This window comes from Tenrec ecaudatus, chromosome 3 (genome assembly GCF_050624435.1).
Source record: "Tenrec ecaudatus isolate mTenEca1 chromosome 3, mTenEca1.hap1, whole genome shotgun sequence".
In the NCBI taxonomy this organism is placed as follows: domain Eukaryota; kingdom Metazoa; phylum Chordata; class Mammalia; order Afrosoricida; family Tenrecidae; genus Tenrec; species Tenrec ecaudatus.
The window spans coordinates 155,954,023-155,980,086 of record NC_134532.1 but is presented as its reverse complement, the minus strand read 5'-3'; the positions used below and the strand labels follow the sequence as shown (position 1 = coordinate 155,980,086).

At 39.1% G+C, this 26,064-nt stretch overlaps 1 protein-coding gene across 3 annotated transcripts in view; it reads right to left on the bottom strand.

Moving 5' to 3' along the window:
* CENPC (centromere protein C) overlaps positions 1-22,463 on the bottom strand; it is a 58,416-nt gene extending 35,953 nt beyond the window's left edge. For all 3 annotated transcript variants that reach the window (XM_075544253.1, XM_075544255.1, XM_075544254.1), the window contains exons 1-7: positions 22,265-22,463; positions 17,717-17,763; positions 12,016-12,086; positions 11,304-11,398; positions 7,535-7,631; positions 4,172-4,445; positions 312-503 (exon numbers count right to left, since the gene is read on the bottom strand). In XM_075544253.1, coding sequence (XP_075400368.1) covers positions 312-503; positions 4,172-4,445; positions 7,535-7,631; positions 11,304-11,398; positions 12,016-12,086; positions 17,717-17,763; positions 22,265-22,282 — 794 coding nt within the window. In that variant the 5' untranslated portion in view covers positions 22,283-22,463. The remainder of the gene's footprint in view (positions 1-311; positions 504-4,171; positions 4,446-7,534; positions 7,632-11,303; positions 11,399-12,015; positions 12,087-17,716; positions 17,764-22,264) is intronic.
* Between the last annotated feature and the right edge of the window lie 3,601 nt (positions 22,464-26,064).

Sequence of the window (26,064 nt, the reverse complement as noted above, 5' to 3'; positions counted from 1 at the left end):
TCCACCCCGTTTACCATGGCAAACCTTGAGAGTGCCAGGCCTACCTTTCAAGGTGCCCCTGGTGAACCCCAACCTCCAACCATTCAGGCATGTCAACTTCTTACACCACTTACTATCTGTCAAAGGGTAATTGTGGGGATGAGTCTCAGAAGAAACTATATGCTCTTTACTAATCAGGTAAAATTTCACCATCAACTCAGCTGCCATATTAGTGGCCCATTAAAAGATTAATTTTAACAGTATTAACAATCCTTAGATTTTGATCAGAGAATTTGAAGAAAAAGTCTCAAAATGCAGTTTAAGTAACTTACCTAGATTCAGTTTTCCTTTTTACGGTTTCTAAAAACAATGCTGAGAAACTTTTTTTAGCTTGTGATTGAATTTCAGAGTCTGAAGTCTGTGTTCTTTTCTGAGCTGTCCCTGATGACTTTCTCCGTGGCCCTTCTGAAACTTCATCCTCTATTCCTATGTTCTTTGACATATTGTCGTCTTCGAAATCTAACCTACATATTGCAAGGTGAAAAGGAAGTTAAAATGAATGCATTCACAAAGCTTACTAAACCCGGAGTCTTTCTAAACTTCCTTAAGGTAATAATGTAGAAACCACTTGTGTAACTTACTAATTTATAAACTCTGAATATAAAATATATGAGGTAAAATGCTCAAGAAAAACTATTTTGCCAAAGAAATAAATAAAGAGCTGTTAAAATTATACTCCCCGGATAGCTTAAGAGTACTGGTTCTCAAACATTTACTGTACCATTTGAAATATCTAGAGCAGTGGTTCTCAAACCTGCGGGTCGCGACCCCTTTGGAGGTCAAAGGAACATATTTCCAATGGTCTTTTCGGGACAGAGACACCGTTGCTCTATGCATCTCCAGGCGGGTCCGCCCACATGTATATATGCCCACAGACGAGTACCTGGTGTCAAGACTTACCCATGCTACACCATGCTTGAAGACAAAATTTCATTTATTTGTAATTAGAAATAAATACTTCACAATACACAATTACATATTTTTGTGATTAATCACTATGCTTTAATTATGGTCAATTTATAACAATGAAAATACATATCCTGCATATCAGATATTTATATTATGATTCATAGTAGTAGCAAAATTAGTTGTAAAATAGCAACTAAAATAATTTTATGGTTGGGGGTCACCACCACATGAGAAACTGTACGAAAGGGTCGCGACATTAGGAAGGTTGAGAACCACTGATCTAGAGAATAAATGAATCAAAACTGACTTGAGAGCATTGAATTTGGTTTGGGGAAAGAATCTTATTAAAAAGCAGATTCTGAATCAGTAAGTCTAGGATAAAGTTTGAGATTCAACATATCTATCAAGTCCCAGATATCACTTTTGCTCTTCATCCTTAATTGCAGGCTTTGTTGTGAATAGCAAGTCTTAGAGCAGGCTTACTGGCTCCAGAAATTGTACAAGAATATAGGCAGGAAATATACTGATTTCAGTGAAGTCTTCCAAAATGAAGAATCTTGAAAAGTCTACTTTGGTTTTTGTAGATTGAAAGAGAAAATTCCAAGAAACAGACCTGTACATACTAGTTAACCACAACTCACACCCAACAATATTTATGCTTTACTCCTCTAGAAAGAACTTGATACCTAGCTGTGTAATTACAAATAACATATGTACATTCTCTTAGAAAATTATTTCAAGCTTATTATCACAAAGAAAACACATTTTGATATAATCTATACAAAATGTACCTAACTTCTTTTAGCGCTCTTTAGTCTTATTAAATATGAATTGAATATATACTAATTATATCCTATAGTTTTCTCATAATTTTCCCCCAAGGATACAAAGTAATTTAATATTTGATAAAGTTAGCATTTCAAATCAGTAAGAAAAATTTACTCTTTACTGAGTTATACAACATCTGTATAGCCACTGTGAAGAAAAAAATTGGATTACTAACATACACAAAACATGAATATTAAACAAGTAAATAGGAAAGACAGAGATATCAACAGGGACACAGAGAAAAAGAGAAATATTCTAGGAAAATAGAGGTGACTAGTTTAATCTAAGGGTGGGGAATGCCTTTCAAACAGGATACCTAAATTAAAATTAATTGAAGAAACTGATGAATTTGACTGCATAACAATTTTACATGTTCTTAATGGTAAAAAGAAAATCACAAATTTACTCAGGATTCTCAAAGAAAATACACACATACTAGAAGTCAGAGCAGTGCTTGAATGTGGTACCATTTCTCATCTATCAAATGGAGTTCAGAGAGATACTTATACCAGTGTGTGGTTGGTGTAGAACATACATTCTGATTAACTGTAGAGCCATTTGGCAATATGCATCAAAATTAAAATTTGTGTATTCTTGCACCTGCAATCCATTTCTAGAAGATAGATAAAATTTTAGAAATAAAATGCCTTCCTAGGATATTGATAAGACTAAAAAAAGTTTTCATCAATTATCTGGGGTTATTAAGATTTGGTTAAACGCATTACAGAACATCCTTAAAATGGAATATTAATGAACCATGAAAAAGAAGCTATTTAAAGTCATTGGCATAGAAATATCTCCACTAATTATACGCATACATGCTTGTGAGTGTGCATATGTGAGCATGCTCATCTGTAGAAACATACATAAGCCCATATACAGAACAATTAACAGAGATTTCATTGGTATGATTCAACATTGTATAACCAGGTATTTGATGAATTGATGAAAGAATGTCTAAAATAATATTTACTGCAATAACTACTCCCTCTGGGTAGTAGTAGGTTTTTGGGTACTTATTACTAAATATGTAGCATATTCTGTCTTATCTTTATAGTCAGTGGGAAGAAAGAAAAATAAAAGTCTGGAAAACCCTATGGTACGATTCTAATTTTTCATATGGGGGGGTCACCATAAATTGGATGAAATTAACTTGACAGAATCCATCAACATTTTCATTAATTGAAAATTATGGGAAGATTTAACTATGTTACCAATGACTCTCTTTTAGATACACAAATAACAAGTCACGCTTAGCAGAAGAATCATGAAAGAAATGCAGTCATCTTTTTGATGATATAATATGAAAAGTGAGAAAATAACCTATCGGAGGAGGGCCCCTTCCACCCATTAAGATAGCCAATAAGCATTCCCCAGGTCCCCATTCTTTTCCAGGAACTGTACCAGCTGCTACCAAGTCAACTCCAAATTATGGGGTACCGTGTGTATCAGAGTAAACTATACTCCATAGAGTGTTTGAGGACCAATTTTTCTTTAATTTTTATTGTAAATGGGGTGAAAATTTACAGATCAGTTTTCCATTCAACAATTATACACATCTTGTTCCATGTAATTGTAATTCCTACAACGTAATATGATTTATTCCACTTCTTCCTGGCTTCCATTTCCTGATTCCCTAACTCTTCTAAACTTACTCTTTGGGCAAATGTTACATTTTGATCCTAAATGGTTGGTAATTCTGAAGTGTGCACTCTGAATCGTGTTAATTTTCCCCTTACAGAGTGGTCTGATGTTGAGCCACAGGGTTAAATTCAGTTCCAGACTTGAAGGGTAACTAAGAGTCAGTCTTGTAGTTTCCACTAGTCTCCATCCGACCAGTAAGCCTGGGTGTTTTCTAGGACTTTGCTCAGGATTTTCCTCCCACTCTTCGAGTGCGAGCCCCATCAGAGCAGCTAGTAGAGCTAGCTGACACCATCCAGTTCTGCTCTCGGAATGAAAAAGACGATGGTCCATTACCTTTTGGACCAATTATTTCAATGAGTCTTCAATTTTCATCACTCTTCCTCTCTTACAGACAAATGGGAAGGCCGTTACACTTTAGATGGCCACTCACTAACTTAAGCTCTCTCTCCCCCATCGCAGCTCACCAAAATAGACACTCCCTGCCGTCAATTCCAACTTACTGCAACCCTACAGGACAGGACAGAACTGCTTCTGTGGGTTTCTGAGACTAAATCTTTAGAGGAGTAGAAAGCCTTGTCTTTCTCCTAAGGAGAAGCTGGTAGTTTAGTAGATAGTTAACCTAAAGTGTTCATAACATCTTCATATTTCTTAATCCTTAAATTAAAAGCCTGACTTAAAAAACGAAAATGCCACCTTTAATATAAAACTAATTTTTTTAAGTAGGATTCATATTATTTAAAAATAAGGTTACCTTTTTTTGGTTTTAAGAGATTTTTTTTTACTTGAAGATAGCATATTAACTGAATAAGTCTTTCTCTTTGGGGTATTAGATGGATTAGCATTTTTTGATGAAGATATCTTTTGATCCAAAAGAGCAAAAGATGAACCAATAGATAAGTAAAATTCTTCATCCGATTCACTGTGATGGTCATTTCGTTCTCCACCTGACACATGTTCTGAGTCATATGGATTTTCAAAACCAACATCATTTGTCGTAATTTTCTGGTAAACTTCAGGGGCCTGAACTAGAAAAAAAAAAGCATATAAAGAGAGGAGTCAAAAAAATTCATATTAAAATCAAACATGCTTTAAAATATAACACTAATTTAACTATAAATAACCTTAGAAAAGTGATAGGTCTTTAAAGTTGGAATAAAAGATCTGTAACTCAAATATATAATTACTTTGAAAATTCAGATTTCTGAAATTAATGAAATGAGGTATGCATTTTGTCAAGCTATCTAAAGTTTTAAAATGGCATAAATCTTTAAACATAAAAATTCACAAGGTTACTGATGCATTTTTCCTATTTGAAAAAATACATATTCCGGTCTCTGGAAAAGAACAAGATGCTTATCACAGTAGAGAGGCAGCACAAATGGGGAAGACCCTCAGCAAGATGGATTGACCCAGTGACTGCAACCATGGTGCAGAGATAAGAGCAGCTACAAGGATGGCACAGAATTACTGGGGTTTCCTTCTGTTGTACACAGGGCCACTGTGAGTTGGAAATGCAATGGCACTAGCAGCAAAAACAATATTCAGCTCAAGTAATGAAATGACCTTGAAAAATGATGAGATTCTTTCTTTAGGCTATGAATTGTTAAGCAAGGGCAGCTAAATAAGCACACATGTACACATCTATCTCACGGCTGCTAAGTCGATTCTAACTCATAGTGACCCCACATAAAGTTTCTGAGACTATAAGTCTTTACCAGAGCAGACGACCTCATCTTTTTCCCAGGGAGTTGCCCTTAACCTTAAAATATCAAAGAAATAAAAACTAGCTCATAAGTATGCATACTGAGTCAAACCCTTGAAAAGCAAAGATTTAAAAAAAAAAAGATGACACCAACAAAACGGTTCTAGAACAAGATGGCCTAGACTCAGTTTTCCTCTAAACTGTATTCCTTCTAATACAATTGTGAACCCTGGAAGCTATGCATCAAGATAATTCTAATAGGACTCTGAAACGAGAAGGAAGAGGGCAGACTGGTTAAGACCCCCAAGATTTAAAGAACCACACCGTGGCGAGTCCCGTGGGTTTTCTTTCATTCTCCCATAGGCCCTCCCAGGAGAAGACTTGAGTGACATAGTGATTAAAACGTTCAGCTGCTACTAAAAAGTTGGCAATTCAAACCCACTAGATACTCCTCAGGGGAATGATACGGGCGTCAGTATCGAAAAAATTAGCCTTGGAATCTCTATGGGGAAATTCTTCTCTGTCTTATGAAGTCGCTATTCATCATACTGGTTCGGAGTGTGTATACACACACACACACACACACACACACACACACACATACACATATATATAATACACACACACACACACATATATATAATATATATCTTATTTTTTACCCAGAAGGTGCCCCGGTGGTACTGGGGGTTCGACAGTTCAAACTCACTAGACACTCTACCAGAGAAAGGTGAGACTATCTACCACAAAGGTTTACAGTCTCAGAAACCCCATATAGGGTTCTTGAGTCAGCATTGACTCAATGACAGTGAGTTTAGTGTGGTTTCTGCTTTATATCCAGACCCATTCCCCAATAAGCAAAGGAGAAAGAGACAGACACAAGAAAACTCTGAACTCTCAGGCCAAAAGATCTAGAGATGGAAACCCAATATTTAAGGAATTGCCTCAAGTTCAGCTCTCAAGGCAGTTCAACAAGTACACCATATCCCTGGGGCACTCCAACTGTTCCTTCACAAATATTATGGACTGGGAACAGCAATGAAAAAAGCCCATAGCCTAGCCTCTGGGCCAACCCAGAGCCCATCCACTCCACAATCAAGGACAGCAGGCAATCAAAGAACCAGCAGTAGTGATATATTGGACCTTCCGACCCTCTGCTTCAGTGGCCAAGATGACATTTGATCCACTGGCAGTAGCAACATTCCAGACAATCCAAGTCTCCATTTCATAACTAAGGCACCAGCCAACAATCTGATCATTATCAGAATGCCTGTATTATTCTGTTCACAACCACTCAGTAGCAGCAGGAGACCAAAACCCTGCAGCTTCTGACCCCAAACTCTCAAAAGGTGACCAAGAACATCAGGCAGGCCAGGGAAGCACTTCCCAATCAATCCAGCTGGCAGCTGCAAGCACAGAGCTGGCATCTCAAGAGCACCCAAAGTTGAAAAGATCAAAAAGCTATTGTGAGGACTGTCAGTTGAAATAAAACCTACAAAAGAAAGCCAGCACTACACATTAGATAAAGAGAGAAACTGTCTGATATGATTTAGTAAAAGAGTTCCCTAACAAAATAACCAAAATGTCCAAGCTACAACATCAGTCATTCCTTATACCGTAACAAAAAAAGCTCTAGGTCCAGACATGCACAAATTCCTGATACAGCTACAAGTACAGTCCCCACCAGAGGCCCACAGTGACACTCCCTGCCAGGCTGGCCTACTGTATCCAGCCTTAGGCTTCGTTAAGTAGGTTCCTGTGAGCTTAATAGGCTTTTATAGAAGTTGTTCAAAATGACAGATTATACAGGGACTACATCCAATCATATAACATGCTAGTTCATCTGGAGTGAACTACGTATAAAATATAAATGACAAAAAGATTTTTAAAAGCAAATTCAGGTAATCAATAAACTTATAAAAAGGTGTTCAAACTAAAATAGAATAGATTACTTCATACCTCCCAGACTAACAAAAATCTAGAATAGTAAATATTCGGCCAAACTGAAAGGTACACGCAAACACTACTAGTGATACAGAAAATTCTAATAGCCTCTTCTAAAAGTGAACACACATATATGCATTTATAATTTTTATTCATGAATATCAAGCAACATGATGGGAGCAACAATTAGCTTTCTCTTTCAAATCTTTGCTGCCACAGATGAAATACTTTTATAATTTTTAAATGTAAATGAAGACAACTTTTAGAAAGTAGCAGCACATATAATTGAAAAAGAAAAAGAGCAATGAGAGAAAGGGGCACTGGAAAGGGACTTGAAAGAGAATCAAAATCATCTTCATCCATTTCATAATTCTGTAGACTTACCCTGAACTTGTCACTCTATTGATTTGCAATTCTAATCTTTTAAAGCTATCTAGACAAATAACATCCAAGGGGATGCTAACAAACCTGATTTGCTAACATCTTTATTTGGTTCCTTTATTTGAAAACTGTCTTCTTTCTTCCTTGAAGAAACTGGAAGTGACTCTGGATGTGATTTCTGGCACTGAACACAGGAAAATTACACATTAGATCTATTTTTACTAAAATGATCAATTGTTACTATACACAATTGTTTTTAAAATGGGGGAGAGGGGAGTATAGGATTTTAAAACTACAATCTAGTTTGCAATGCTAAAAACTGAAATGACTACTTTTGAAAACACTTTGGCACTCTCAAGTTGAAATGACATAATACATTTCAAATGACAAAACAATATAGTTCTATAAAGCAAAAACCTATTCCCTAACAAACTGAATAAATTATTCAGGTAAGAGAATATCATAAATACAAGGGTAAAAGTGAATAAACCATGGAGTGCACGTAAATGATCACTGACCAAAACAAAAAATCTCCAATTGCTAAAATATCGAGCAATTCCATTTATATAGAACACAAAATATATTACGAAGAGATGGAAAACTAAAGGGATTCATTCTATACACAAAACCGGCCTTATCAGAGGGCATATTTCAGAGCTAGCTATTGGTCAACATCTGGAGCTTGGCTTTCAGAGTACGACCTTCCACAGCAATCAGCAAGTTTATGTCTCCCATGTAAACTGTCCATACTGTTTGTACAAGCAATGAGATCTATAGTGAATACCTCCTTTCCTTCTAGGGGCCTGGAATATTGGCACCAGAGGATTATCCAAGTCATCCAACCCACTGCCGTCAGTTGATTCCAACTCACAACAACCCTATATAGGGCTTCCCAAGACTATAAATGTGTCAGGGATGAGAATAGGCTCATGTTTCTCTGGTGAAGTGGCTGGTGGTTAGCACTAATCATGTGGTTAGCATTCCAATGCTTGCCCAAGCAGTTCCTTCAGACCTCCTTGCCTAAATGTTCAGCCCTCAATAAGAATGAATTGAGTCTCAAATGGACAGAAATGATAGCACAGGATAATGTATTTCACTGCTAGAGGTAACTGAGTGTACTGTGTGGCCCCTTTGAGGGAGAACATAACAAACCTGTACATGGATTCCTCCAAACTCTGCCTGATGTGTCTTCTTCCATTACTAATTGGGCTGTGTATGCTGACTGTGTGGCCATTATAAATCTCAGCAAGGAGTCAACTCTATGCTGAATCATACGGTTCTTACTAGTGAAGCACATCAAGCACACAGCTGGTGGTAGGATTTCTGATATATGAGGGTTGAGAAGTGTTAACAAATATCAGCACACTTATGTGACAAAACATAAAGTACAGGTTAAGAATGATGAACATGAAATTCAAGAGAGCAGATACCTCTACAAAGAGGGGAAAGGAAGAAAAAGATAGAATCAGAAAGGGACACACAAATGATTCAAGGGTACTGGTTATTTTTACACTGAGTATTAACAGTGTGAGTTATGTGTTGAGCTTCTAAATGCAAGGTCAGCAAGTCAAAATCACCAGCTGCTCCTCGGGAGAAAGATGAGCCTTTCTACTCCCCTAAAGAATCACAGTGTCAGAAACCCCCAGGGCAGTTCTGCTCTGTCCTATAAGGTTACTGAGCCAGAAGAAACTCCACGGCAGTGGGTTTGATTTTCGGAATGAATTCAAAGGTGCTTATATCTGTTATTTTAATACCTTACAAGCACTGTATATTTTCTTTTGTAAATTTAAAGTAGGTAAAGACATACATTTTTAAAATTCAGAAAGACAAAATCACATTTAGACAGGAAGTGGGAAGAAAAATTCACAAATCGTTTTGTAGAGAAACTTGACAATATTTAATAATTTAATTCCAAACTGTGCACATTCTAGAACAATTCCATTTGTAACATATAAACATAAACGAAGATGTGCATTGCATCACTGATCATGATAAACCTGAAAATTTACCAAGAAAATTAAATAATGGACTTACAATTAATATAAACAATTAAAAATCACTCCGTAAGAAACAAAGACAGGTCTTCATTTACTATCTCTTGAAACTTCATTAGTTTAAGAGGTTTTAACATGTGTAATCCCAAGGAACATGAACGGACACTTCATCAAAAGGAACATCCAGGCAACTAGCAAACATGCTCACCACTATTAGCCACCAGAGAGATGCAAATGAAAACCAACTCAGAGCATCCCTAGAAGACGGGGCTGAACTGTTCCTCCGGGTTTCACACACTGTACTTCTTTACGGAACAGAAAGTCTCCTTTCTCCCTCGGAGTGCCTGGTGATTCCAAACTGCTGACCTTACAGTTGGCAGCTCGGCATATAGTAAACACTATGCCACCAATACTCCTTTGGTACATATACACAATAGAATAAGAACAGTGATGAATCTGTGAAACCTCTCTGAATGAACCTGGCGATATATGCTGCGTGAAGTAAGTCAGTCACAAAGGGACAAATATTGGATGGTCTCACTTTTATAAAAAGTCCAGAAAAAGTATATACATTGCTGTCAATGCTTTTTATCATTAAGCGATAGTAAGCACTTGGGTTTTTTTATGATGGAAAAGGTAATTCCAATATGCATGAAACTTGCACAACTTAAGGTAAATGAAGACACTAAGACACAGAAAAGAATAAGGGGCAATATGGTAAATGTTTTAATATATAATTTTACAGCAACAACCACAAATCAAAAATATAAGTAGAAACATATATACATATGTATACAGGAAAGTACACAATGAATACATGGGTATGCAGGTATAGGTGTATCTGTAAGCTTATATACATAAATGCATGTGTGTGCTGCAGAAACCACATAGGGGACAGTTACATAACCAAACAACTCATGGGACTGGTTTAGTTGATTTGAAGGCTTAGAACAATAAAGAATCACATAGGACAGTTCAGCCAATTGGCATAGCATACATCATAGTTCATAAAGATAATGTTCTACAGCCTAGTTTGGTGAATAGCGAATGGGGTCTTAAAAGCACGTGGCCATCTACTGTATCTACTCACGTGAAACAAAAGAGAATGGAGGAAATCAAAAGCTCAAGTAAGAGACCTGTGACATTCTGACAATTGTTATGTTTGATCACATGATTACCCAATTTGATCCATGATTATGTAATTATCCTCCATGCTTGTGATTTACCGTATGGCAAATTTCCATGGAAGTGCAGTCTGTGTCAGTATAAAGAAATGCTCTGTCAAAGGTCTCATTTCAATTCTGCTCATCATCTCTAACCTCTGGTTCTTAGCTAGCAGCCTGACACTGAATCAGCAGATTTGGGAATTCATCAGCTTCTACAGCTCCGTGAGCCAGCAGCTTGCCACCTGACTTGCTGGTTTGGGGGTTCTTCAGTCCCAGAAACCACTTGAGTCAAGAGAAGTAATTTAGCCTGAAAAACCTGACTCACAGATGTGGGGCTTGGCAGTGTCCACAACTGAATAAGCTATCTCTCTAAAGTAAACCTCTGCCTCTACCTCTCTCTTTCTCGATATATAGACAGATAAAAACATGATTCACTGTTTTGTTCCTGTAGAGAACTCAGCCTAAGATAGTATCATTTTAGGAAGAAGTGGAAGATAATCATGTTACAAGCTGAAACCCAGGAAATACCAAACAAATTTTCACAAAATACCTCCAATGTTTACAGAAGTATACAATGCAAATGTAACTTATCCCTTTTAAGAATAAGAATTACAGATCACTAAAATATACCTCACTATATTATGTGTCGCTTTTATCAATAAAATATTAAACCTAATAGTTCCTCTCTTGACTCACCTCTCTGCTCGTTGATTGAAGACAGCTGTCTTTTTTTTTGGGTGTTGAATGAGAAGACGATTTTATAGAATCTGCGCTAAAATCACTGGCAAGACCTGAAAGAATGAAAATTTTTTAAATGAAATATGGTGTGGTATCTATTGACTATAATTAAAAGCCCCATGTACCAGGTGAAGATGTCTTTTCTCTCTTCTGTTACAATTAGATTAAACAAAGTACTGATCAATTCAATATTCAAATGTTCCTGGAGGCCTCAAGAAGTGGGGCAAGTACAAAACTTTCTAAAAGAAATGTGTGCCAGCTCTTCTTTCAGACTTTATAAAACAGATGTTCTTTCATCCTTACTTTCTAATGGTGACCACTTTTTCACCATTTCCTTAAAAAAGAGTGCATATCAAAATTATCTCAAATTCTCTAGACTGCTACATCCTTATTTCCACTATATAACATATTTTCTCTTTTACATAATTATTTAAGGACTTTCAGACTATAATAATTTAGTGAGAACTAAAATGGATGACATTTTTACCAGCATTATCCAAAGTATACTTGAAAGATATATAAAAGCACATGAACTATTTTTCAAAATATCTGGGAAAATATTTTACTTGTTTCAATACTAGAATATATTTGTTGCATTTGACTACTGAACAATGACAAATGTATATTTTTATCCATTTCAACCCCACTCCATATAAAAATGAAGCCTTACTTTTTTCTTCAAAACAGTCTTGTAAGATTTCCAGAATATCCTGACCTTGTTCCACATTAATCTTAGGTGCCCTAATGGAATAAAAAGAAGGAAAAAATGCAACCTTTCATTCCCATAAGATACTTGTCAGTCTGATACTACCTACCTTAAACATGTTTTTCTCCACTATGAAACTTCAACGCACAAGTAAGTGAAGTAAACACAGGTACATGTCTTTTTCTCCTACTATGAAACTTCAACGCAAAATTATGTGAAGTAAACACAGGTACATGTGTTTTTATCCTACTATGAAACTTCAACGTACAATTATGTGAAGTAAACACAGGTACCTGTTTTTCTCCTACTATGAAACGTCAATGTACAATTATGTGAAGTAAACACAGGTACATGAGGATCTGATAGTGCCCAGGTAAGTATGTGTAGTATGTCACTGTCAATTTTAATAAGAGTTCTTCATTTAATGGCCATATCTAAAATTGATTTAAATACTAGTGTATCTCAACAAAACATTTTTAAACAAATCTAATTCTTAACTTTTCCTTTTAAGAAACACTATAGTTGCAAGCATTAACTTTACCTTAAAATATACTCTTCCATACAAGTTCTCAAATTATATTTTTAATTCAAGATCACTAATCTTACCATCAGCTTATGAATTAGTATAAAATTTTTAATTAAATTATATTAGGATAAATTATAGAATCACATGCAGTTGTAAGAAATACAAAAATCCCCTTTAAACTTTATCAAGTTCCAATTGTAACACTTGAAAAACGGTAATGCAATATCATAACTAATAACTGACATTGATAAAATCACTAATCTTATTATTCAGACATCCCCCGTGTATGTAATTTTATACACCACCAGTGAAGACTGAAGAGTTTCATCATCACTAAGATCTTTCTGTTGCTTTTCTTATAACACCAACTCCTATTTTCCCTTCTTCCTCTAACCCACTCATAATCTCGAATCTGCTCCATTTCTAAAACTGTCATTTGAAAATGTTAAACAGAATCATATACTATAATATTTTGTCTTGGCTTTTTCCACTCAGCATCCTTCTCCAGAGATTCATATACTGTTGAACAATTCACAATGAAAGACACATGAACTTGAATCAGTATAAAATTTTTTTTGGCAAATTTTCCAAACTATAACAAGAAGTCAGAGATAATACATAAATAAAGTGGCAATGGTTATGTTTCAGAATTAAACAAGAAATCCAAACATTGCAGTTTGCTGATACCTGATGTACAAAGTTCTTATCTTTCTTGAGTTTGAAAAGTTCTATGTACACAGAACCCAGGACTAGGAATGGGAATAGTGATACCAAAGGAGGTGGGGGCCAGGGAGAAGGGAGGAAGGGGGTACAGATCACAATGAATGGCACATAACCACACAACCCCCTCCAGGGGGAAGAACAGAAACCAGAGGGGAAGGGAAGGTGTGAGATATGGAAATAATAACAATCTATCAAGGGGCCATGAGGGGGGAGGGGGGAATAATTGATGTATGGATTGTAACAAAAGTTGTAAGAGCCCCCAATAAAATGATCTTATTTAAAAAAAGTCCTATACATTCACTCAAGACTGAGTCATAAAGAAGCCTCTCAACATACACTTTTAACAGAAAGATCATAGAAATCATCTAATTTTAAATTTCAATGGCCACATGCATGAATATCTGGGGTTTTGTAGAGATATGCATGCTTGGATATTTCAGCCAAACCACTAACTGAGTCATAATTCTTCATTTTACAGAAGAGAAAACAGAAATCCATAAAAGTTAAATGACATATCTTATAAAAACCTAATATAAGAAACCCAGTGGATGACTATAAATCTGAGACTAGATACTACTGCAAGACACCACAGATCCTCAAACAGCTATGGACACTGTTGTTGTTGGTACTATTAAGTATTTTACAATGTATAGTGACCCTGTGTGCAAATGCACTAAGCACTGCCTGGTGCTGTACCATCTTCACAATCAGCACCATTCTTAAGCCCATGTTTTAACGCCATTGTGTCAACCCATCTCAATAAATAAACTACACAAACATAAATGGAATCTGGGTAACCTCAATTTAAAGAGCCTGATGGCACTGCAGGTCAGCACTGGGCTACAAACCACAAAGATGGCAGTTCAAACCCCCCCCCCCCCACACCCTAAAGGAAATCCATGAACATAGAGATGGCTGTCTGTTCGCATAACGATTTATGGTCTTGGAAACCCTATATAAGTTCACTATGAGTTGAAAAGATCAACGTAGATGTCCTAAGAGACTCTGATACAAAAAAAGCTAAACGGTAAATTTCAAGGGACAACTCTGAAAAGAAGGCAAAGAAGACTCATAATGAAAAATGCAGCAGCCTTAATCTAAGAAAAATTAGTTCTTAGGGCACGGCCCTATTTGATATTTGCCCTCATGGTGCTGAAGGAACAAGTCCAAGTGCAATGAAGCATTAGCCAAAAACAAGACTCCAAAAACCGATGAAACACCAAATGAAATGTCACCATCAGCTGATGAAGCACTGGACACACTTACCTATGCCAAGAAATTTAGAAAGCAGCTACCCGGCCAACTGGGGTAGTTACATCACTTCAGAAGATATAAATGTGTAGGAGTGGAGTTTAGCCTGTCAATCAGGTCACAACCTGATGGTGCCTTCGTGTGGGTCTGACTTTTTCATCAGGAGGGCTGTGGGAACCTCCCCCTCCCACCCACCCTCCTCGCTGCTTCACCCTCCTGCTGGCTAGCCACTGGGAGATCTGCACCAGCCCTGTGATGCTTCCACCGTCAGTTAATCCACAAAACTTTTCACCCACTGGCCTGAGATCTCCCGGCATTTTGCATCATTGTTTGAGGCTGCATGAGTCTGAACTATGAGTCAGAACTGGCACCAAACAACAACAAAATTTGTATGGTTCCACCAAATCATTTGGTGGAAGTTACAAAGACATGGCGAGAAGAACTATACTAACAATTCTCACTTGAACACACTCCTCTAAGATGCACTGTTTGTCTTACGTGTACAATCCAAGAAGATTTCAAAGAATAAAGTCTTTAGCCTAAAAGTCTAATATCTGCTTGGAATTTAGAGAACAACTCTGTATATATATGTCTCATGGGCACAGAGTTCACATACTATGGATGTAATATTCTAGAATTACCTGTCAGTTTGTGGTACTGTAGTGGCTTGCATGTTATTATGATACTGGAAACTAAGGTCACTTGTTTTCCAGACACCAACAAAAATATCTATGGTAGTCAGGTTTCTGCAGTTTCTAGACCAGTGGTTCTCAACCCTCCTAATGCCACAACCCTTTAATACAATTCCTCATGTTGTGGTGACCCCCCAACAATAAAATTATTTTTGTTGCTACTTCAGCACTGTAATTTTGCTGTTATGAAACAGGCAACCCCTGTGAAAGGGCCATTCGACCCCCAAAGGGGTCGTGACCCACAGGTTGAGAACCGCTGTTCTAGAATAAGATCAAGAAGAAAGGTCTAGCGAATTAAAATGACCAATGAAAACCTTATGGATAACAAGACACTGTCTGATATAGTGATGATTAGAAGGGACTCAAAGTACAACAGGGAAGATCTGCCTCCTCTAAGCAGTCAACTTCAATTCATGGAGTAAAATCCTTGGGACTTTCACTTGCCAATATGACACAACTCAAAAAGAGAACTAACAACAGCAAGCATCCCCTAGTAACTGGAACATGGTACACAAGACTATTGCAGTCAAGAAATCCAACAATGCATTGCACTGAGCAAATCTGTTGCACAAGACCTATTTATAGTGATGAAGAGCAAGGATGTAACTTTTAAGAATAAGCTAAACCTGACCCTAGCATGATATATTCAGTCCCTCATATGCATGTGAAAGTTGATATTCAATAAGGAATACTATGTAGTTCTACTCTGGCCTATAAGATCATTTTCAGACAGAATCAACACAATAGCATGGGTTAAGACAGGTCTGCCTCCTGAGGACATAAATAATACAAGTATCGGTTACTTTGTTTATTTATCTATGTCTAAAATGTACTTTACCTTATTTTTAAAATCATTTTACTGGGGGTTGATACAACTCTTATCACAACCCAAACATATGTCAATTGTGTAAAGCACATTTGTACATTCGTTGCCTTCATCATTCTCAAAACATTTGCTTTCCACTTGGGCTCTTGGAATCAGCTTATTTTTCATTTTGTCCCCTCCCTCCCTGCTCTCCCCTCCTCATCAACCCTTGATAATTTATAAGTTATTATTATTTTGTCATGTCTTACACTGTCCGACATCTCCCTTCACCCACTTTTCTTTATACATCTCCCATGGAGGAGGTTATATGTAGATCCTTGTAATCGGTTCCCCTTTTCTATGCCACCTTCCCTCCACCCTCCCGATACACCACTCTCCCCATTGGTCCTGAGGGGTTCATCAGTCTTGGATTCCTGTGTTTCCAATTCCTATCTGCACCATGGCACATCCTCTGGTCTAACCAGGTTTGTAAGGTAGATATGGGATCATGATAGTGGGGGGAGGGGGGAGGAAGCATTTAAGAACTAGAGAAAAGTTGTGTGTTTCATCATTGCTACACTGCACCGAGTGACTCGTCTCCTCCCCACTATACCTCACTTTACCTTATTCTTTAAGCTTCTTATTCAAGGACCACTCCTCACTTTAAAGCTTTCCTGAATATGAATGTATATAGACCCTAATTGAGCATCTAACATGGCCAATTATAATGCAAATTAATACCTAATTATATATTTCTTTCTGACACAGAAGTTATTGTTTCATATTACAAGTAATTTTCTGTTAATTATTACACAAATGTACATCTACATCTTTGCAACAGGAAAGAAGCCTCAGTACACATTTCTATGCTCCACTGGACCTAATAAAATTCAAAACTCAATAAATATTTAGTAGTTGATGATATCTTTATTTTCAGAAGCATGCTACTCGTTGTATTACTATTTAATAGGTAACCATAAAATTTAACTTTACAGGTTTTACAACTAAAACCCAGGCCAAACCTAACTACTGTTAAGTTATTTCCCATGTGTTACAACAGAATGACCTATACTCTGCAGGGTTTCGGTGGCTGGTTTTACACAACTAGAAGGCCAGGGCTTTTTTAAGAGATTCTTCTGAGTGGGTATACCACAAACCTTTTAGCTAGTAGTCAAGCACTTAACCAGTTTATGTCAAACTAAAAGAAAGCCCCAAAGCAATGATAATACACATCCACAAATAATATGTTCATACACAATTCACCGCACTGAATGTGCTGCAGTCTTTTAGTATAACCATTTAGTAGCTATTATTCACCCATGGGCTGCAACAATGAGCTAAAACACTGAGTGTGAGGCTGGAGCCGGACCCGGACCAGGCAGTGTTCTATTGCACGTAAGGCTGGGATAAGCTGGAACCGACTGGACAGCACCAAACAACAAAAACATCAGCGTCTAATCAGAATTGAGGCTGCCTTTTCCTGGGCCACCACGTTATCGGATGAATTTCTTTTCCCACTGACATTACCATCATTGCATTAAAATCTCTATTAATACAAAACTAAAACTATATTTACAGAAAAAAAGATGACAGCTTCCTTCATTTAAAAATGTACTTTCTGATGACTGGAATAAAATTCAATCTGGAAAGAATAGGTATATAAATCACCTGGAAGGGAGGCAAAATCTTCTTCGGTAATCATTTTTCAGATGATCCTGGAAGAAAAGTAAATAATAACTTGGTATTTTCATTTACAATATATTCAAATTAAAGTTGTTTTGAAAGTAATTTCTTCCCAAGATGGACATCCAGAAAATTTCAATTCTTCATTTAACAAGTATTTGCTAATCACCTACCATAAAGAAGAATTGTTCTGGATCTAGTAAAAGAGAACAATTTGCATCAGTTTTACTAGTTCCAAATCTTGGCCTATAAAATATCTTCCCCTTATAAGATTTATTCATCTCCATCAATGATTCCTCCTCTACCACTCCCTCATGATCTTCCACCATCAAAATCCAAACTGCCTGGGCTTCTTGTAATTCACTTATTCATATCTATTTATTCTTATCCTCTTTCCCTACAGCAGATTCCACTAAAATAATAGTAAATAAATTAAAAGTCATAAAGCAACAATGAAAAAAGAGTGCAGAAGGGAGCATCAATGAACTAATTTTACCAATTTTTGAAGTTTGAAAATATAAAAAGTGATCATTCATGAAACAAACAATATAAAAAGCAGACAAGGGTTATCTTACTTAAGTAATAATAAGGATAATAATAATAATTAAGGATAGTGACTAAAAAACACAGGCTACCAGAAAGATGTTTAGTTGAATTTTATTGACTCTGTCAGTTTGGGTGTTTGAGGGCGGATGCAAAAGTAGATACGGGCTATAGTACAAAAGCTTTTAATTGATGGGAGAGCTGAGTAATTTTCTTTTTCTTCTGAAAAGGGGGCAGGCATTTGGGAACTTATAGACTCTGTGTAAAGGTATTTAAATGTGCAGATTTTAAAAAACTGGATAATATTGCAAAGAATGGGAATTTCACAACATTTCAATGTGCTCATGTGGACCCTATAGAGAGACCAAGAAGCAGACATTCAAAGAGAACAAGGGAATATTGCATACTTTAAAATGGGATAAGGTTTAGGTTAGAATTGTATCCTGTCATCACACTTATTCAATCACCACACTTATTCAATCTGTGTGCTGAGCAAATAATAAAAGTAGGAATATGTGAAGAACTAAGCCTTAGAATTGAAAGAAGGTTCATTAACAATGTTCAATAGGTAGATGACACAACCCTGCTTGCTATTAACCCAAGAGAATTTAAAGTACTTACTGATAAAAATCAAAAGACTACCACCTTCAATACAGAATGCAACTCGGTGTAAAGAAAACAAAACTCCTCACAAATGAACCAATAGACAACATCATGTTAATCAAGAAAAAGATTGACTTTATCATGGATATTATTGTACTTGGACACAATTGATGCTCATGGATACAGCTGTCAAGAAATCAAATGACATATTACACAAGACAAATCACCTGCACAAAACCTATTCAAAGTGGTAAAGAGCAGAGACATCATTTTGAGGACTTAGGTGTGCCTGGCCCAAGCCATGCTATTTTCAATTACCTCATACGCATGTAAAACCTAGACAATGAGGCCTCAGTTTCCCCCATCAGATGGGGCCCTAATACCAAGGAGCTCACTTTGACCCCCTCATGCCCCACCCCCAAGGTTCTGGTTCCACCCTCCCTCTGTTCACAAACTACCTCTGGACAGTTGTGTTGTTTTCTGTTCAACGTTTCATTCTTCGGACACCCATCATTCATCATCGCTGCTGCTACAGTGCCAAACGGTCATCCTCCTCGCCCCCCCCCCCAGGTCTGCCCTCCTACCTCCCCCAGGATGCTGCTTCTAGGGGAAGGGGGCCAGGCCCAGCAGGCTGGGTGACTGACCAGCCCAGGCCCAGGCAGGGTGGGGGCTTGCCCCTAGGATGCTGCAGCAAGTGAGGAGGGGTGTGGCCCTGGGGAGGGCACAGGGCCGCCCTCTCGTTCTGTGGGGAGGGGCAGCCATTCTATGTCTCACCTGGGGCCCTCCTCTGGTTTCCTATTTGCAGTTACTTGAATAAAGAAAAATATCCTTTAAAAAAAAAAAAACCTGGACAATGAATAGGGAAGAACTCATGCATTTGAATTATGGTGTTGCCAAAGAAAATTCAAAGTACTGATTACTACCAGAAGAATAAATTTGTCTTAGAGCAAATAGAGGCAGAAAGCTCCTTAGAAAGGAAGACTGCATCATCTATTTTAGATTGCTTATCATGAGAATGGTCCCTGGAAAAGGATACCTTGCATCAAAATGTAGGGGGTCCTCAAAAATGAGGAATCTCCTCTACAAGATGAACCCACCATGGCTGTAACAATGGGCTCGATTGTAACAACTGTTATGATACAGACTGGGCAGTGTTTCATTATGTTGTACACAGTGTCACTGTTAAGTCAACAAACTCCATGTCAACTAACGGTAACAAATAGGATTAACAGCAAGTTTTCAGATATGAATATACTATTTTAAGTACCAAATATTTCATTAGTCTTGGTTTTACTGGGATTAGGCGATGAAGCAAATATAATAGGCTATATTTCACACACATATAGATGTGAAATACAATGAAACTATTAGGGTTTTAAACCCATTTTGTACTATCTCAGTCTCAACCCTTAACCCATATTATCTAGGGTAGCCTAGTTGTTAGTGGGGAATGAACAAGTTGAATCATTATGTTAGAGGTGCTGCTGACTCTCCAAGTGGCTAGTTAGGGAATAGCTATGTTTATCCACAGAAGGGTAAGCAAAAAAGTACTACGGCAAAATCACAGAAACTTTTATTAACTAAAGTATCAAGATGTGAAGCTATATTGTTTGCCATTGTATCTTCCCTCTAGGTCTTAGACTTCTGAAGGCAGTGTTTCCATCTCCCTTGTGACCCAAGAATACTTAGTTCTGGTGTGCATAAAGTCGGTCTTAACTGACTTGATGGCTGGCACCTAACAAAACAACCCTTCCATGAACAATTCTGCGTTAATTTACACTACGGCAAAACGGCAGTGTAGACATGCTACAGGACTTAAATCATGTTCCTTTTAAATGTTCTTTGCATTTGAGCAACAAGATGGAGCAATATCAGGGCTATAGGGCAGATGAGGTAAGGCTTCCCAATGAAATTCTAATACAGCACCCCTTGCTACTCTCAAAAATGAAACTGCAACCTGGGTTATGTGTTGGATTAGTAACAGAAATGTCAGCAGTTCAAACCCACCAAGCTCCATGAGAGAAAAATAAGGCTTGCAGCTCCTGTAAAGATTTACAGCACCTGAGCTCACAGGGGCAGTTCTACCCCCTATTATATGGTGCCCTATGAGTGGGAACTGAGTCAATGGCAGTGAGTTTTCTGGACCCACTATGCCATCAGGAGTCCTTAAATAAATACTCAAGAACTATCACTCCTCAGTCAATTGTAAACTGAACTTCGATTCTGTGTCCAGAGATCACCAATGACAACAGAAATGATGTATCTCAATAGCGTTCTCAAGGTTGGCACTATAGACATCTTAAGCTGTAAAATTCTTCGTTCTTGGGGCTGTCCTGCGAATTGTCGGATGTTCAGAAGCACGTCTGGCTTATAGCCACTAGATGCCAGTAGCATCCTCCCAAATGTGACAACTAAAATTTTTGTCAAACATTGCCAAGTATTCAACTGCTGGAGTTGGGGGATCCCAAGTTCCGTTCCCCTTGCTGTGTAAATAGGAACACTGGTGGCACAGTGGTTCCGTGTTGGGCTGGGATCGACCAGCAACTGGACAGGACTTTCGATTCCTGTAAAGAGCTACCGTCTTCTCTGTCCCACAGAGTGGCGAGGAGTCGGCATGGACTGGATGGCAATGAGTTTGGTTTTTGGTGTAAAAGTGATGCAAAGGCTGGGGCAATGTTTTGCGTTTTCTTCCAATTCTCTTTCTGCAAGGAGAATGGCTCGATTCTAATGGCATGTATATAATGTAATCCACGAGTGCTTGTAGTGAACATACACTAACATACACGTCCGTCTTTACATACGGAAGATCAATACTGCAAAGCCCGGCAAAGGGAGATAAAGTAAAAAACACAAGTCGGTGAATATTAAAATACATTGCAAACAATAAGCAATGTCTGAAAATTGCTGAGGAGGTTCGGGAACGTGAAAACAAAGCTGAGTCCACACGCCCCTCCCCGTTATCATACACAATTGGTTTCTTTGAACGAATGAAGAGCCGCCTTTCGGAAGGCTTGGCCCAAATAAGGCTTGGAAAACAAATGAGAACGTCCGACTCTTAAAGAGCAAACTGTGCTGCACAATCAAGACCCTGTTGGCGACTAGCACGTCTGTGCAAACGTGCACTTTTCACGAGTTTCACTGGTTCGGCTATGGGCAGAGAAGCATGTGGAGGAGCGGGGACGGGAAGCAGGCAAAGCAGAAAGCACACATCCTCTGAGGAAAACAGATGCCGACAGTCGAGAAGAAGCAAAAGTAAAGAACGCGTCTTCTGGCACACAACCACACCCGATTTCAAAATGTAGGTGGCTCTCCCAGTGAAATCTCCAGGAAGCCAAAGGAGCCGCTCAAAGCCCCAGTCTCTCAGGCCTTGGGCCCGGCCCCACTCACCAGACTCGAGGAAGCCATCGTCCGGGCCGGCTCCGCCCGCGGAAAGGTTCCCGGGGGACGCTCACCCCCGCAGCGGCCCGAAGACGCGGGGGTCCGCGAAGTGGGACTCTGCGGAACCTGACCGAAAGTACGCGGTCGCTGGAGAGCTCCCCACCGGCCCCAGTTCCCCTCCCCAGACGCGGGCGCCCGGCCGCCTCAGTATTTGAATATAAGCGGCACATGCGCAAACGGGCCCGTCAGCCAATAGCGCGAGAAAACCGTTGTTGGTCCCGCCCCTTCATTGCCCTCCCCTCGTCCTTTTCATAGCCCCGCCCTCTCTCGCTCCGCTTCCTCTCTCGGCCCCGCCCAAAGTGGCATAGCCCCGCCCTCGCCCGCCTGCTTCCTCTCGGCCCCGCCCAAAGTGGCATAGCCCCGTCCTCGCCCGCCCTGCTTCCTCTCGGCCCCGCCCAAAGTGGCGTAGCCCCGCCCTCTCCAGCCCTGCTTCCTCTCTCCGCCCTGCCCGAACAGGGAGTAGACAGATGTTTTGTTCCGGAAGCGAGCTTTAGAAAACGGCTATCAGAAGAACCTCCCTTTGACTGGAAGGCTGACTGGAAGCGACCGGCCCGTAGGTTTCTGAGACTGTGACTGCTTACCGGGAGGAGAAAGCCCAGTCTTTTGGATGAATAGTCTGGAGGAGAAAACCACTGGACCAATGGTTTGGGGGGGGTGGGGGAGACGGGAAAGGGTGAGGAGGGGGCAAGAAGGTGGTGCTGACCAACCAGGGACAGGGGAGCAATAAGTGATCCAAAATCAGTTGCAAGGAGGGTGTGAGTGGTCTGGTAGGGCTTGATCAAGGGCAAAGTAACCGAGAGAAATTACTGAAACCCAAATGAAGGCTGAGCATGATAGTGGGACAAGAGGAAAGTAAAATAAAGAACTAGGTGACAAAGGGTATTTATAGAGGTCTAAAGACTGGAATGTGCATATGTAAATATATTTTTATGAGTGTGGGGAAACAGATCTATGTGCATATATTTAGAGGTTTAGTATTAAAGGCAGCAGATGGACATTGGGCCTCCACTCAAGCAAGTACTCAATGCAAGAACACTTTGTTCTAATAAATTGGCATTCTAGGATGCACACCTTCCCGACACAATTGCTGAAGAAAAATGTGTGCATAAGCAAATGTGGTGAAGAAAGCTGATGGTGCCCGGCAATCAAAAGATAGTCTCTGGGATCTTAAAGGTTTGAAGATAAACAAGACGCCATCTAGCTGAGAAGCATCAAAGCCCACATGGAAGAAGCAAACCAGCCTGTCTGACCACAAGGTGCAGAAGGGACCCGTTATCAGACATCAAAGAGCTAAAATCCATATCAGTGGGTGCCCACCTCCCTTATATGATCAATGAAGGCAAATATGTGCATAAGCAAATGTGGTGAAGAAAGCTGATGGTGCCCAGCTATCGAAAGATATAGTGTCTGGGGTCTTAAAGGCTCAAAGATAAACAAGTGACCATCTAGCTCAGAAACAACAAAGTCCACATGTAAGAAACACACCAGCCTGTGTGACCATGAGCTCTCGAAGGGATCAGGTATCAAGCATCAAGGAACAAAAAAGCATATCATTGAAAAGGTGGGTGAGTGCAGAGTAGAGACTCAAAGCCCAATGGTAGCCAACCAGACACCCCTTACTGAAGGTTTGTGAGGAGGAGATGAACCAGGCAGGGTGCAGAGTAGCAACAATGAAACATATAACTTTCCTCTAGTTCTTAAATACTTCCTCCTCCCCCTCCACTATCATGATCCCAATTATACCTTATAAGTCTGCTACACCAGAGGATGTACATAGGGACAGAGAGCAACTGGAAACACAGGGAATCCAAGACAGATGACTCCTCTAGGACCAGTGGTGAGAGTGGTGATGCCTGGAGGGTGGAGAGAATGTAGGGTAGAAAGGGGGAACTGATTACAAGAATCTACTATAGCCTCCTCCCTGGGGGAGGGACAGCAGAGAAGAGGGCAGGGGCAGACATCAGACAGTGTAATATATGACAAAATAATAATAATATATGAATGATGAAGGGTTCATGAGGTAGAGGGGAGTGGGGAGGGAGGGGGGAAATGAGCAGCAGATATTAAGGGCAAATGTTTTGAGAATGATGATGGCAACAAACGTGCATATGTTCTTGACACAATGGATGGATGTATGGATTGTGATAAGAATTGTATGAGCTCCCAATAAAATGATTTAAAAAAAAAAAGCCCAGTCTTCCTCCCGGAACTGCAGAGTGTGAATCACAGCCCAGCGCATAACCACTACTACCAGGGCTCCAGGCAGGAGCTGTATCTGGAAGTAAAACTTCTCCAGTTTTCTATGGAGTTGAAAGTTATATTTGGAAGGAGCAAAGGAAATAAACCCTTTGCGGCCCAATCAACAAAACTGAGTTGAAGCTTTCCACCGCAGCATCACTATATAGAAGCCTCCTGTCTGGAGGTGCTGGAGGGTTCCACGTGCAACCATTTGGGTCAGCAGCCCAATGGATACAACCAGGACTCCCCTGGGAAGGGGCTGCTGCTGCTGTTGATGTTAGGTGTCATCGAGTCAGTTCCGACCCATAGCGACTTCATGCACAACAAAGCGAAATTCGGCCCAGTCCTGTGCCATCCTCCCAATGGTTCCCATGATGAATCCTATTGCAGTCACTGGGTCAGCCAGCTCCTTTAAGGCCTTCTTCATTTGGTTGCCCCGGTACATACCAAACATGATGTCCTTCTGCAGGGACTAGTCTCCCCTGACAACATATCCAAAGTCTCCCCGTCCTTGCTTCTAAGGAGCACTCTACTTTTTCCATGACAGATCGGTTTGTCGTTGTACATTCCATCGTACTTTCAATCTTCTTCAACTCCGCAATCCAAGTTCCTCAGTTCTTCTTCAGTCTTCCTTATTCACTGTCCGACTCTCACATGCATATGAGGCAACAGAGAAAGATAGAAACTACAGAAGACATGTTAAAGAAAGGGATTCTTCTGCAGCTTTTCAGCCACCACTACACCCAGCTATTTTGAATATAGCCCAGCTACATTGATGATAATAACGGCTTTTATAACAATATGTGGAGGATGTTTTTAATACAAAGAATTGCCCAAAAATGACCTGTAAATATATATCAGTTATGTGTGGTTTATTGAAACTAATTCTAGACAAGGATTCTGGAGACCTGCTTAGCCATTCACTAGATAGGTCATCTAGGGGAAATTGTAGCGCCATTCTGGGTATACCCTTAATTATATAATAGAAGGCTGTATAAGATATTCTGAAGATCTTTTCCTATCTGATGGTGATATTAGTCTGGGAAGCATTTTATGCTTTAATGAAAAAAATTAAGAGGTAATTTTAATCAGAAAATTGTTACCTATTGAAAACATCTTCATAACTGTAAGGATGGTACTGGACTGGGCAGTGCTTTGTTCATAAGGTTGCTATAAGTTGGAACCCACTCAATGGCACCTAACAACAATAACAACAATTGAATATATGCATTAGTTCTTTTATTTCAATGCTTAAATTACATGCTATCAGGAATACTATGGATAAAATACTGATTAATGCAAGAAACATCAAAAAAGGATGGAAGGAATATACACTGTACATACACACAAAAGGTCTATATGCAACCATTGCATGAAGTACAAACTCAACAGCAATAATATCAAATGTTGAGATAGCCACATTGTTGATTCAATGGTAGAATTCTCAACTTCCAGCTAAGCGATCCAGTTAGATTCCCAAACAATGGGTGCCACCATCGATTTGCCCATTG